General features: G+C 41.4%; 1 protein-coding gene across 1 annotated transcript in view; it reads left to right on the top strand.

Moving 5' to 3' along the window:
• Positions 1-14777, top strand: part of LOC309399729 (contactin-3-like) — a 239464-nt gene that overhangs the window by 103437 nt on the left and 121250 nt on the right. Inside the window, exon 3 of the mRNA XM_081967803.1 lies at positions 6701-6796. Coding sequence (XP_081823929.1) covers positions 6701-6796 — 96 coding nt within the window. The remainder of the gene's footprint in view (positions 1-6700; positions 6797-14777) is intronic.

Here is a 14777-nt window from a genome sequence, read left to right on the forward strand (position 1 = left end):
AGTGTTATGGTAAACATCCCTACATGATGCAATGATACATTTATAATAGAAGCAAGCTTTACCTTTTCTCCATAGTAAGGAATAGGTTAAGAATGTTATTGTAAATGACACTGGCTTCACAATATTTACACACAATGATTTTCAGGAACACTGCTGAGCCAGAGATCATTAGTATTGGATGGTGTTTGGTTTTAAGTTGTGTTCATCTAGCTTTAACAAAGCTGGCTGTGCATACAGATCATTCTTCCTGTAGTCATCAAACCAATCTGGATTTTAGTTGCTTCTGTTGTTAAATCCTTTGTAAACTAATGAGCACATCTGTATGGGCTTATCTACCCTGCCAGGTTATCCTGTTGTCAGTAGGGACCATTAGTCATTTTAGAATAGCAGGAATAGACAATTCATTCACTTCTTCACTCACCACAAAAACACTCTGCAGGTGTGCTTTTCTGCTCTGCTTTCAAAATGCTGTTTCTTGCTTCTGTAATCTCTTTCTGATTTTATTTATTTAATATGCAGCCCATTTTACTATTCAAAGTGACTGCGGTGTCTACTTTTTTCTCTTTCCTCAGGTGACTGGAAAAATGATAAAACAAGCCACAATAGCATAGGTAAATCCTCTTCAGACAAACATTTAACCTGGACTAGAGGCTGCCACATCTTAAGCCATTACTTGATTTACTAATCTGTGCAAATAAGGAAATTTTTTTTTAAAGTGTGTTAAGTTTTGAGCCAGCAACAGGCAAGAGTAAGATTCACAAACAGGAAGGAAAGTGATTTGAAAATTGGAAGCAGTACAAAAGCAGGGAGTTATCCAGTGGAAAGATATGGTATCCTTTAGTTCAGGTTAAACGTTTGTCTGAAGCAGGTTTTCCTAAGTTATTGTGGTTTGAAGCCAGAATGAACACAAGATAGGAACAGTTTAAGAGTGCAGCATGGATATAAACAGATTCCTGCCTTTCTTGGTATAGATTGATTTGTTACTTTAATGAGAGACACACACAACTAAAGCTTTGGAAGATAAATTTGCTGACCTCATTCACTTAATATGTAATTCACTGAATACAAATACCGTATTATACAAATAGTGTAGATAATAGTGTTAGATTGGTTCAGTTTGCCCTCAGCAATTTACTAAGTAATTTTAGTTGCTAGAAGCTGTTTCCAATTCTTTCAGTTACAATAAATTCTGCAGCTCACATGAGGCCTACAAATGAAGTGAATTTCTTTTCACCTAGATTAGAATTGGGTCACTTTTTTAGGAAACACCTCATTGAAACAAGGATAGCCATTCTTCATAGGCCTTATGAATAGCAATGATCAATGATTTTCAGAACAATTGCTGTAAATACTTCTCAGAAAAAAAAAGTTGAATTGTTGCACAGGGATTCTGAAAAACGTTCAGGGAAATTTAAGCTCTGGGTTTCAGTTGCATACATTTTTTTTAAAATGTCAGTTTTGCTATTACATTAGCAAAATGCCATTTGTGTTATTATATTGAAGATTAACATAACTGGAACAACAAATTAGCACTACTTCTATTCAACAAATTGTCCTTTAAAATTGTGAGGTACTGAAATGGCAATTATTGCTGTTAAGTGACTTGGGAAGACATCTGCTGTTGCTTTTTTTAGTATTAAAAATAAAATTACACTTTGGAAAATACCTTTTTTCCCCCCTCCAAGCCATTATTTTCATTATGCTTTGTTGTAAAGATCGTTTACTTTAAAGTGTCCTTTGTGTAGCCCATTGAACATCTGTACCTGTGAAGCTATGTTTTATAAAAATTATAAGCAAAAACACAGATTCTAAGCTCTTTTGCAACTTTCTGAACAAATCTTAAGGAGAAATAGGTCATATTCTTCACCTGTTTGTAATTAATTTGAAGGCAGAATAGGGTGTATAACGTACATCTGGGAAGGTAGTACTGGCTTAATTACTATTTGAGAATGTCCAGTACAGTAGCCATCTAGACTTTATTGCAAGAAAAGACACTGGATAGAAAATGAACTACCTCAACACCTTTTGTTCTAATTTTGTCCCCAACTTTCTAGTTCACATTTGGATTCCAAATTTTACACCATTTACATTTTGCCCTATTTCCATTTTTCTTTTTATTATAAAGAATGCTTATACATAATAACGTAATTATTTAGACTTATATACCACCCACATTACTTTACAGCACTCTCCTGCATTATTTGTATATATTGCCCCCAACAATCCTGGTCCTCGTTTTACCAACCTCGGAAAGATGGAAGGCATCAGGATTGAACTCCAGGCTGTGGGCGGAGTTCACCTGCAATACTGCACTTAACCACTGCATCACTAAGCCTCCTCTCTAAGTATTTAGAAAGATAATTTCCAAATATTAAGGGTTTCATTTAAAAAAAAGAATTATTGCATAGATCTCTACTGTGAATTTTTTAACTAAATAGTTTTGAGACTTAAATGCAGGACCATGTAATATGCATCCATCCAGATTTCTGATCCTATCAGCCAAGCCTTCCTAACCAATATTTGGAAGGCCATAGATTCACCTCTGTTTTAGTTGAATAATGGTAGATGTTGAGTCTGTTCTTCATGATTGCACTCTTCACAAGGAATAGTGCAGAGTTGCTAAAATTAAGGGAAATGAACTGAAATACACTTCAGTATTAAACTTAGAATTACATTTGTTTGTTACATTGTATACGCTTGCGCTCCTTTAGGATGTGATGAAATGACTCTAAAATAATCATAATGTATTTTCATTTTTAAAATAACACATAAGTACAAATTTTGTGCTACCCCTTAATAAAGGAATTTTTGGATTTCCAAACAGTTGAAGATAAAACATAATTTTAAGACATTATAGCAAATGTTTTAGTATCACATGAAAGAAAAGTTTGTTTAGGTGTAACCTGACAGCTAGATAATTAGATTAGAAGTGGAGAGACTTCTCTCTTGATTTGAAGGCCACTGGGAGACTGGGAGACAGTCATTTTTTTTCTGCCCAACCCATCTTACAGGGTTGATGTTATAGGGGAAAACATTGTGAGTATTACATGTACTAGTATGAGATATATAAAATAAAAGTGGATTATAAATTAAATAAATAATATTTCTATCAATTAAAGTATGTTCTTCAGGTAAGCCTTGATTAACAGCCACTTTTCAGCAACCATTAGAAGTTGCAATAGCGCTGGGAGTTCCGGTTCTGGCTGCTGAGAGCGGTGGGCGTGTTTCGCTCACCCTGTGCGCTCTTGGTGGCCCCCCCTCGATCGGGGGGGCACAGGGAGCCTTGTATGGGCGCTCTGCCGAGGGGGCGGCTAGCTGGGGGTCCCCTATATCAGCGGCGGCCACGGGGGGGGGGGGGGCTCCTGGCATTGCCCTAGGTGCCAGGAGGCGAAAGGGGGTGCGTGGGGAGCTTCTATGCTTCCACGAGCTTTTGCTTCGAGGCTGCTGGACAAATTTGATGATCTGAAGGCTGCAGCTGCGATGTGGTGAGATGGAAACCCTCCCCGACTCCCTCTTTGATTGTTTAATGAACGATTGACAGCTTTTTAAAGACTTTCAATTGGTTCCTGGGAAGTGCGATTGGAGGGAGGGGGATTTCCCCCCCCCTTGGATAAGCGGCTTTGGACTGCTCTCTGCCCTTGGAGGAGAAGGGGGAGAGCTTTAGAATGAAATCACACTCATAGCAAGCAAGCAGATGAATACCCTGTTGCAATTGTGAAAGAGAAGTGACGATCTGTTCTTTTTGAAAACTTTGAAAACTTTTGGTTTGTTGCCTTCTGATCCTGTACTGGCAAGGCAAGATGGCACACTTCTGTTGTCTTTATGCACTTTGTAATTTGACTCCACCCATAGAAATTGCTGGCATTTTCTCTTTGTCTCCGTGACACCCAGAAATATCTCTTGAAATACTGTACCCTGGACTTGGACTAATGGATTTTATTGTCTGGATTTGAACTATAGAAAAGGTCTCTATTATTGTCTGGACTGCCTGCCTCGCGATCTCTCTTGGCTATCCCCTGTTCATAGTTGCCATTTCATCCTATGGACACAGACACCTCTGAGTTTTTCTTTATTAAAATGGCACCGAAAAGACCCCCACCTGGGAAACCAGGCTTTGCTGGCTCTGCTCCAACATCCTCAACGTCCAGCCCCAGTGGACAACAGACATTAACATTTCTACTACAAAAAGCACCTGAGAAGGACCTAACCCAGCAGTTGCTTCAAAAGATCTTAAAGGGGCAGGAGGAATTGAAAAATCAACTGAAAGAAATGAATGAACAGCTCAGAGAGAACCAAAACCGAACGGCTCAAAACTCACAGAGACTGGAACTTTTGGAGGAGGGGACGGCTGAGATGAGGGGGGAGGTGAGGGGGGTCCAGAGAGGAAACCAAGAACTTGAGAACCATCAGATAAAAATGGAATTTGAAAGGATGTCTTTTTCCCTTAGATTTCAAAATGTAATTGAGGCTGATGATGAAGATTTGAGGGAGATTATGACAAACTTACTCGCTGAATATATTAAAAAAGACATACAGCAGTTGGGATGGGATATTGACCTGGTCTATAGAGTTAATTCAGCTTATGCTAGAACACACAATGTTCCAAGAGAGGTTCACGTTAAATTTCTTAGAAAGACTACAAGAGATGAGATTCTGAGTGCACAAAGGGGGCAAATGTTAAAATACAAGGATAGAGAGATAGTCATTCTGAAACAAATCCCAAAGAAAGTTAGAGATAAAAGAAAAAAATATTCGCTTTTAGCGAAGAAACTATTCGAGATAGGGGTTTGGTTCCGGTGGCTGCTGCCAGAAGGCATGCTGGTATTCTGGGAGGGCAATAGAATCAGAATTAATACAACTATGGAGGTGGAGGCCTTCATGGAAAAAAACAAAGCTCTCCTAGATAAAGTTGATGACACTACACAAGACACGGGAAGTGCCGGAGCCTTGCTGGTGGGTGGGTGGGGGAAGAGGCAACATCGAGAAAACTTAGATCACAAAAGTGAGTTAGAAAAATAATGCAATTGTGATACAGGGAACTTTTTTCTGTTGGATATAAAATAGATTGAAAATATTGGAATATATAAGGTAAAAATATGCTGTCAAAAATTGTTAAGTAGTATTTTACTTAATGTATTAACAAGTGAAAGTTATGAGAATCGGGGGGAGTGCCATTTCCTGAATAATGTAGCTGTCATAATTTGTACCTTTACCCATTACCCTTCTTCCTAAAAATTTTGTAAAACCAATAAAAAATTTTGTTCAAAAAAAAGAAGAAGTTGCAATAGCGCTGAATGAGTGATATGATCTAGCATCACTCATATAGTCAGGTGATAACAATCTGGCCACTTGGACAACAGTTGGTTTAGACTAGCAGGCTAAAGAAGAAATATGCAGAAGCTTCTTTCAGTTTCTGTATTAAAGTTAACTGCAAACCACAGATAGTGAGAGTCATTTCATATAATGGTAAGACAGGCACCAGCCATTTCCCAGCCAGTTAGCTGTGCAGACTGAACCCTCTCCAAGCAGACAGATCTCTTCTCCATGCATTGAAAATGTGTGTAACAAAAGGGAGGAGGAAAAATCACACTTATAAGTGTTTGAACTGTTTTAAGTTAAATATTACCTTGAATATTGTTACTTTGACATTCCTTCCTAATCAATATTATTGATCAGAGAACAGACTTGCTGCTTTGTATTATATATCTAATTTGATGCAAAAGACATTGACACATTCAGCTTCCTTATTTTGAATATGTGAATGACTTGGCATAAATACAAATGTGGATTCAAGTTTATAGACAGCTGTTGGGTTAATCTTGGACTACATTTAGAGAATGCCAGCTTTGGTTCCCTTAGAAACTAATGAAAATTTACCAGTATAACTGATGCATGCAACTCTTTCCTCTTTCTAGGAAAATTTATTAGTTATGTATTAATTTTTATTATTTTTCCTGTATTTTAATCCCATTCCATTTTTTCTAGCTACATTTTTTAAACATATACTTATTGTATTTAAATGATTGCATATCAATCAGAATTTTTAAATCCTGCCATATTTAAATTTAAATTGAATTGTAATTGACAATTATAAACAGCTCTAGCATGCCTTTTGCTAAAGTCTTTTAAAGTGTCCTTTCTCTGGGAGTCATAGTAAATTCCCGATGAGTTTTATGTCTTACAATTCTTTCTTCAGCAACAGAAGAAATCCTCAAATGAATCCTGTCATTCTTTCTGATGTTTTAAGTTATTGGCAAGCAGTTACAGTTGAAATTTTCCTTGCTGACTGACAATACAACTTTCAGATACTCTGTGAGAAGTAAAGTTCCCTCAAATTTTGGTGCTTTTGTTTTCCTTCTGCTAAAAAGGAAAAGGAAGGTAAAGAAAATCTTCATCATGAACTGAATAACATCAGTTAGATACTTGGGTTGGTACAGTTATTGTGAACAAGACAAGGTTGTAATGTTCATGTTGAAAACACCGATTATGAGTAGTAGAAGCTGGTTTGTATTCCAAATGAAGCAACTTTGCTAATAATAATCTTAATTAGAGAATTTGATTCTTGTAATGAATGTTTTTTTATGAAAATTAATTTGAAAGTTAATGGAAATGCATCAGTGAGGAGAAAATGCAGGTCTTTTTGTAGCTGACTCCATATTAAAACTTATCTCTCTCTCTCGTTTTCTTTTTGGAAACTTAGGTATCGAACACTTAAAGACAAAAATAAGAAGTACTGTATCTGTGCGGGAAGGGCAAGGGGTTGTTCTCCTCTGTGGAGCACCAGTTCATCCTGGAGGTAAGGAAACAGGAATCTATTCCATTATCGACCAAAATGATTGAGAGCAGTCTTTCCTTAGAAAATGTTATGAATCTTTGAAAATCATATTTGAATCTATATTCGTGATTACATTATTTAAATTGTTGTATTGTGCTATTTTGCTTATTTTTTAAAACTTTAAAATATAAATTTTAATAAACTGGCATGTTTATGAAAGGAAAGAAAGTATGGAAGAAAGGGAATGGTTTCAATGAAGGAGAATATTTGTAGCTCGGTTGAATTAAGGGGTCCTTGGTGGTCTCTGACCTTGGTTAATTTCTTGCAGACATTTCATTATCCAAACTAGGTAATATCATCACTGCTAGTCTTGATGACTAGCCACCAACAATGATATTTACTTTGTTTAGGTAATGAAATGTTTGTAAGAAAACAGCCAAATTCTGAAAGCACCAAGGACCCTTCAGGAAATGATTTGAATATAGATTGACTATTCTGATAAATGACAATCAAAGCTATTTCATGGAAGAAGTCCACATAAGAAATCAAAGTAACATGTCCAATATCCCCATAGTTCAGTGTAGCAGGAAACTCAAATCATAGAAACACAGAGATCTAGCTAAATCCACTACTGTCATTTCTTCTGCATTTAAAATTATTTGTTTTAAACTTGGCACTAGATTCAGAACTATCAGAATTATGTATTTTTATTATATAGATAACATAAATTTATTTTACAAATTTCATACTCCTCAGAATTGAAACTTATTTTTTTCTAGTTTCCAAAAGCTGTATTCACATTATTGAATTGAAAGTGCTTTCAACACCGGCAGATATTGGCAGTAAAGATGCCATCTGTCCCTTTAAAAAAACATTGTTAAGTCTTTAAGTTCATCTATAGATGAAAAGGGAAAAATGGCAAAGTGTTTGCTATTCAAAATAAGAGTATAATGATATGTTAATCAGAATACAATTTTTAATTCAGGCCTACTTAGAAGCAAATCCATTGAATTTAATCCTAATCTTGGATCTTCCTAACCATTATATCCTTTTCTGTTTGATAGAAATCAAGATAAAGACAAAAGTTGGAATCAAAAGTTGTGTGAATGAGTATGTGTATGTGTGCTCTTGTACATAGTCTACTAGCGTGGATACAAATATTATATAAATAAAGTAAATAAGGTTTAATGGTAAAACCTCCAAGTTTAGAGCTTTAAAAATGTGCTTTTTAATATCTTAGTTAGGAACACTTAACATATGAAGTAACAACAACAACAATAATACAATGTAATAATTTATTGTGGTATTGCCATATCAATTTGAAAAGAAGGAAGTATAGATCGCTAATGTGTAAATATCAGGAAATAGTAGAATAAAAGACAAAATTTGGAGAATTTTCAAGAAAATCTGAAAATCATGATTTTTCAACATCTGAACATTGAAATTGAAAGATTATGGCACAAACTGATCGAGGTTATCGGCACACTAGGTGCTGAACCAAAAATTCTTGAACAACACTTGAAAATCTGTGCATTGACAAAATTCTCACCTGTCAATTAATGTAGTATATGTACTTGGATCCGCATATATGCTACACCAATACACTCCAATGCCTTAGGTTTTGGGAAAAAATCAATGTATGTAAAGGCCAACATAAACAAAAGAACTGACAGCTGTAATTTCACAAGCAAAAATATTACCAATAATAATAGATGCCTTGAGTACAATAAAAAAACCCTCTGGTGCATCACTTGAATTGACAAAAAATACCATCAATCAATTACAAAACAAGTTACATGTTGAAACAATACCTTCAATACCATCAAACAACAACTTCTGCTATAACATATCCTTTGGAAAACTCAATAGGTAGATAAAATCCAGTCTAGATATCTGGCTAACTGTGACAAACCATAATATGATACCTTTAGCACCGCCTAACAACATCTGCATATCCAGATTCTTGGGAAGAACTCAATATGTAGATAAAAATGTCAAATCCATTCTAAATATCTGGCTGACTGTGTGATCAATAAAGGAATCTCAGTAACTATTCATCTACATTGGAGGCCATAATATTTATTCTTTGTCACAAGAAACACAACCAAAGCCAAACATTGTGAATTATTTATCACAGAATCAGGATCAAAATGTGTCTCTTGGTGCCAGTCTCTAAAGTATAAATCTATGTGGGGGAAAAAAATCTTATATAGTTTTTGTTGTTGATGCAGAAGTCAGTTTCTATAAAATTGAACATATTCTAAATAATCTTGTAAAATTGAACACAATCTGAAAATTATTTGAATTAGTAATGTTATATATGAGAAAAGCTTATATATCATATACTCACAATTACTTAGATTGTCTACATAGTTATGGACCCAAGCCAGTTTTACCTTCATTGCACATTTCCTCGCTTATTATTAAATTCATTGTGACCTAATCAATTTCATACAGATGTAGTTTATATTTTCCATGTTGTGATAGCTCATGGTGACTTCTTGATTAGGTACATCAATAACCCACTGATTTCAGCAGACCTCATTCTGTGTTTTGCTTTATAATGTGGAACATATTAGGCAAATGTTGATAATAATTAAAAGAGCAAATTAAAACCTCATTTTCATTTGGAACTTTCCATTTCATTTTAAAATGTTTCAGGTTATTTTGTTGACAGTTTTATTGATTATATGCAGCTCCTATGCCTTACATACAGCTTTTTTATCAGATTAAAAAAAGTTCCCTCTCATGAGGAGTTAATGGACATTTAAATGAAGGACTAAATATTTCTTTAGTTTATGTATACATGTTTTTTATCTATATAGGTTTGTATGTGTGTGCTTGTGTCTCTATATATTTTACCTATAAATAGGTTTATTGATGAAGCTCTCTCAGTTTTGTAACCAAGCTGGCTGAATTAAAACTCAAGGGGAAAAGGAATAGAATTGGAGAAATAAACTCACAATGGGCTTCTAGACAAACAGTTGCTGTTCTCACAGTTGGAGAACAACAGTAACTCTGACTAGACATAAAAACAGGGGAGAAAGGGATACATGCATGCATGCATACATACATACATGACAAGTCTCAATACAGAAGATCAGACTTAAAAGGTAAATTTTCCACAATCCTTATACCAAACAACAAACTACAGTATATCTTGATATTTTAATGAGGTGGCACTGTATGCAATTTGGGAATCCTTCTGGATAATCATCTCTTACATAATCATCAAGGAAGTCTTTTGAACAAAAGCATCTTGTATGCTATTTGCCTCTCTCTGGATTGGATGGTCCTTCTCAATAATCAATAAGATGCACATATTATTTGCATGTAAAGCACTACTTTAAATTCCTGCTACATTATCACTTTAAAGTGGAACAGGTAATGAGTACTCAGAGTGAAAAATCTATTATTTCACAATTACTTCATAAATAAGGAAAAATAATTTGAGACTTTTTTTAAAAAAAAGGTGGGAGAAAACAAAAATGTGAGATTCCTCCATAACTAGTAGCAGATGTCAAAATGTCTTTCAAAATCTTAATAGCTCAAACTATCCTGAATATACAATTTCTACCTGTGAAATATAGTAAAATAGAAGCCTGTATGTACCTATAAAGTATTACTGTGATACGATACACTAATTTATTTAAAACAAAGAAAACAAAATGTTGATATGAAAAGCAAAAACAGAACGAACAATTTTGCTTCCAAATATAATATGTAAAGAATGGCTTTTAATCTTCGGGGAGGCAGTTTTTCAGAACTATTCTTCATAATGCTTTGTAGAATACACAATTTTTCCTGTACACCGCTTGGAGAGTCCAAGCAACGGGTTAATTCAGTCTGCTTGCCCTTAGGACTGAGGAACTATTTTTCCTTAAGCCACACCTCCTCCTGGTGTGCTCAATCCCCCAGAATTCTTCCTCAGTCAGCCCGTTTGGACGTATTTAGTTAGAGCTCTGAGCTAAATTGATCTTTTTTTTTTGGCTTGGACTCTCTAATTGCGTTTAAAGTTTTTTCTCTAATATTCCCCAACCTCGTGAGACGTTTCTCTCTTCAATTCTGCGACTTTCTTCAATAGAATCTGCACTTGAAGGCCAGGAGGTAAGCTACAAGGTGGTGGGGGGTGCCCCTCAGCCGATCCTCTTGGGACGGCTTCGGAGGCCTGCCGCTTGTCGTTTAAAACGGCGCGGCTGCAGCGGCGAGGTTCCTAAGTCCCCAGGCCCCTCGTTTGTTATTTTCGTCGAAGTTTTTTCGCTCCCCGGCCTGCTAGAGGACCTCTGCCGCAGGGAGGAGTGGGCGATCGTCGCCATTGCGAGGCGCGTTCGCCCCTCGCTCTCCCTTAGCCCCACGCTGTTGCGGCGGCCATTTTTAGGCGCGAAAATAGCGCGCCCAGCCATGGCCGCCATTTTGCATCAGCCTCGTTGTCAGGAGGCCGCTGGAGGTGGCAGGGCCTAGCAAGGGTTTCTCGGGCTAGGATCGCCACCTTCGCCATTTGTCTATTTTTGCGAGCGGCGCTGGTTCCTGTGCCATTCCAACGGTCATCATACCGGCTCAGGGAGGAGGCCTAAGTAAGCGCAGGCCTGAAGATTTTTTATATAGTCATTCTCCTCCCTGCTTCTCCTGCGGAGCCTTGCACCTCGGTGCAGGCCCCAATCCTACCCCTGGGCCTCCGACTGGTGTGAAACATGGGATGATTTCATAGTATTGATTCGATTAATTGTATATATGGCAATTTTAACGATCATTTCGTTTTGTTTCCCATTACAGCACCCAGTCTATATCTATCCTTCTGCCTTATCATAGCCTTGCTCCATCTTGTGTGGTCATTGACTATGGACCTGCCCAGTCCTCCCGATTCCCAAGACGCTAGGCCGAGCCTCTCGCAGGCCCCTAGCAAGGGTTCCTCCTCTTCGGGGAGTGGGGGTGCGGGCAAGAGTGGTGGGGGTAGCTCTGGGAAACAGCGTTCCAGAACCCCTTCGGTAGCTGAGGCCAAGGATGCTGAAAGGCGCCAGCGGGCCCTTGACAAGCAATTCGAGAAGGCCAGACGCCAGGCAGACAGGGTGCAGTCCCTTTCAGGAGCCCCTCCCTCCCGGGAAGATCTCCAGTCGGTCCTCGCCGAGGAGGTGGAATCCCAGGACCTATCCCCTAATAGGTCATTTGCAGAGCCGGCTTCCCCGGTCCCTTCTTGGGCCTGTGAACAGGTTCCTCCCCCTGGGGATGCTAGCATAGACGATATGCAGGGTGAGGCTTCACCCCCCCTAGAAGAGGGCTTGGATCCCGATTCTGACTCTGAGGAGTTATCGCCCCGCATGCAGGAGCTAATGGCCCGCGCCATTGCCAAGGGCATCACGGAGGCCATGAAATTTAAAAGCCCTACCGCAGCGGCCCCTAGGGGTCCCAAGCCCGATCAGGCAGCTCCGCCCCCAAGCAAGCGTGCTCGCCATCCTTCCCTGGAATCCTCGGTGGTCAGCGAGGCCTCTGCCATTGAGGACCCTGACCCGGAGGTGCTAGGCCTCTCGGACGACGAGGACCTTCCCCCCGAAGCGCCCGCCTTTGCGGGTCTCTTCAAGCCCAGCCTTTTTAAATCGGTCCTTCACAAGGTCAAGGCTGCCACCAGGGTGGGGATCAAGCCCAAGCCGACCGCGCCGGCGGAGGATGCCCCTCCGGCTAATCCCAATGCGGTCATGTTTGATGTGCCAGCGCCCCAGCAAGAGCTGGTTCCGGTCCCGGGGCTGTTCCTCGACTTAATCCAGCGCCAGTGGGCTCAGCCAGCCACGCAATCCTCTCCCAGTGGGGTAGATAGGAAGCTTTATACTATGGAGCCAGTGTTGGAGGACCTTCTGGCCCTTCCCACTGTCGACCCGCCCATCGCTGCGCTCACTTCCAACTCCTCGCTACCGGCCGACCTCCTGGAAGGCCTTAAGGCGGAGGACAAGAAGGCGGAAAAGGCGTGCCACAAGACCCATCTGGCGGCTGCCTGGGCCATCAGGGCCTCTTCTTCCGCTTCCTTTTTTAATAGGGCTTCTGTGATCTGGCTGCGCGAGCTCCTAAACAAGCTCCCGGCGGGAGACATCCGTCTCCACCAGGACGTGTCAAAAATAATCGCGGCCTCCCAGTATGCCGCTGACGCGTCCCTCAATGCCACCAAATTTGCCTCCAGGGCCCTCGGTTCTAACATAACTTCCCGTCGACTGATCTGGCTCCGACATTGGCAAGCGGACCAGAAAAACAAATGGAAACTGGCTTCCGCCCCCTTTAAGGGGTCCAAATTGTTTGGCGAGTCCCTGGATCCTCTCCTCATTGAGTCCAAGGACAAGAGGAAGATCCTACCTTCTCTAAATAAAAAGCAGGAACGTAAGGCCGCTCCCTACTCTAGGAGGCAGTCCTTTCGTGCCTCCGAGCCTTCCACCTCTGCCTCTTCCTTCTCTCCCTCTAATAGGTCCTTCGGCCAGCAGGGCGACAGGTCCCAAGACAGAGCGCCCTTTCGGGACAGAGGCAGGCAGCAGTTCGGCTTCCGCAAGTATAACCGCGGTGGGCCTCCAACAGGCCGTTCCGTAAGTCAAAGTGACTGCCAGGGCTTGGCGCCCATCGGGGGTCGCCTCCAGCTGTTCGCCTCCCATTGGGCCCAGAACACCGAGGATGCTTGGGTTCTGCAGACAGTCAGGGAAGGCCTCTCCCTGGAATTCCTGTCCCTTCCCCCTCGGACCTTCATCCGGTGCCCTGTCCCGTCCTGCCCCCAAAAGAGGCAGCGTATGGACCAGGAAGTCCGTCATCTCCTGGACATCAGGGCCGTGGAACCAGTTCCCCAAGGCGAAGAGGGGAAGGGGTTTTACTCCATCCTCTTCCTGGTACCAAAGAACTCGGGGGGGTGGAGAGCCATCTTGGACCTCAAGAACCTCAACAGGCATATCGCCTACCGGAGGTTCAAGATGCAGTCTCTGCAGTCCATTCTGGCGGGGATTCGACAGGGAGATCTTCTCACATCTATAGATCTCAAAGAGGCATTCCTCCACATCCCCATCCGTCCTCAGCACAGGAAGTTCCTGCGCTTCTATTATGCGGGTCGCCACTTCCAGTACAAAGCTCTTCCATTCGGCCTCTCGTCCGCTCCTCGGACGTTTACCAAAGTGCTGGCGGTAGTGGCGGCTCAGCTAAGACGCAGGCCCATAAGGCTCCAGTGCTACCTGGACGACATCCTGATCCAGTCGTCGTCCAGGCAGCAGGCCCTTCGGGATCTCCAAACCACTATGAGATCCCTCAGAAATCACGGCTTCACTCTAAACATAGAGAAGAGCCATCTCACTCCAACCAACAGACTTGTACACCTGGGGGCGGTGATAGATACCAACTTGTGCAGGGTTTTCCTTTCCCGAGACAGGTTGACCGGTCTAAGGTCCATGACCCACAAGGTGTTGAGCTTGAGGCTGGCTCCAGTGGTCCTTCTGTCGCAGCTGCTGGGAAAAATGATCTCCTGCATTTCCATCGTGCCGTGGGCCCGCCTGCATTCCAGGTCTCTTCAGTGGCTGCTGCTGCCGCACCAGAGGGCATCCAGGAGCAACTCTACCAGGCCGATTCGAGTTCCCCCGGACGTGAAGAGGTCTCTCCGCTGGTGGGTGTCTCCGGCCATCCTCAAGGGCCACCTATTCAAGGAACCCGAGAGGTTGATCATCACCACAGACGCCAGCCTCTCCGGCTGGGGAGCCCACATGGGGTCCCTGGTTGTTCAAGGCAAGTGGTCCCAAGTGGAATCCAGCTACAGCATCAACCTGCTGGAACTGAGAGCTGCTCGCCTGGCCCTGCGACATTTCAGCCGGCCCATCCATCGTCAACATGTGCTTCTGATGACGGACAATGTGGCCACCAAGGCCCACATCAACCGTCAGGGCGGCACCAGATCCAGAGCACTGATGAGAGAGGCGGAGTCCCTGGGACGCTGGGCGGAGCGCCATCTGGAATCCCTTCGCTCCGACCATATCTCCGGAGTGGACAACACACA

The sequence above is a fragment of the Natrix helvetica genome (genome assembly GCF_964273705.1).
Source record: "Natrix helvetica genome assembly, chromosome: 1".
Classification (NCBI taxonomy): domain Eukaryota; kingdom Metazoa; phylum Chordata; class Lepidosauria; order Squamata; family Natricidae; genus Natrix; species Natrix helvetica.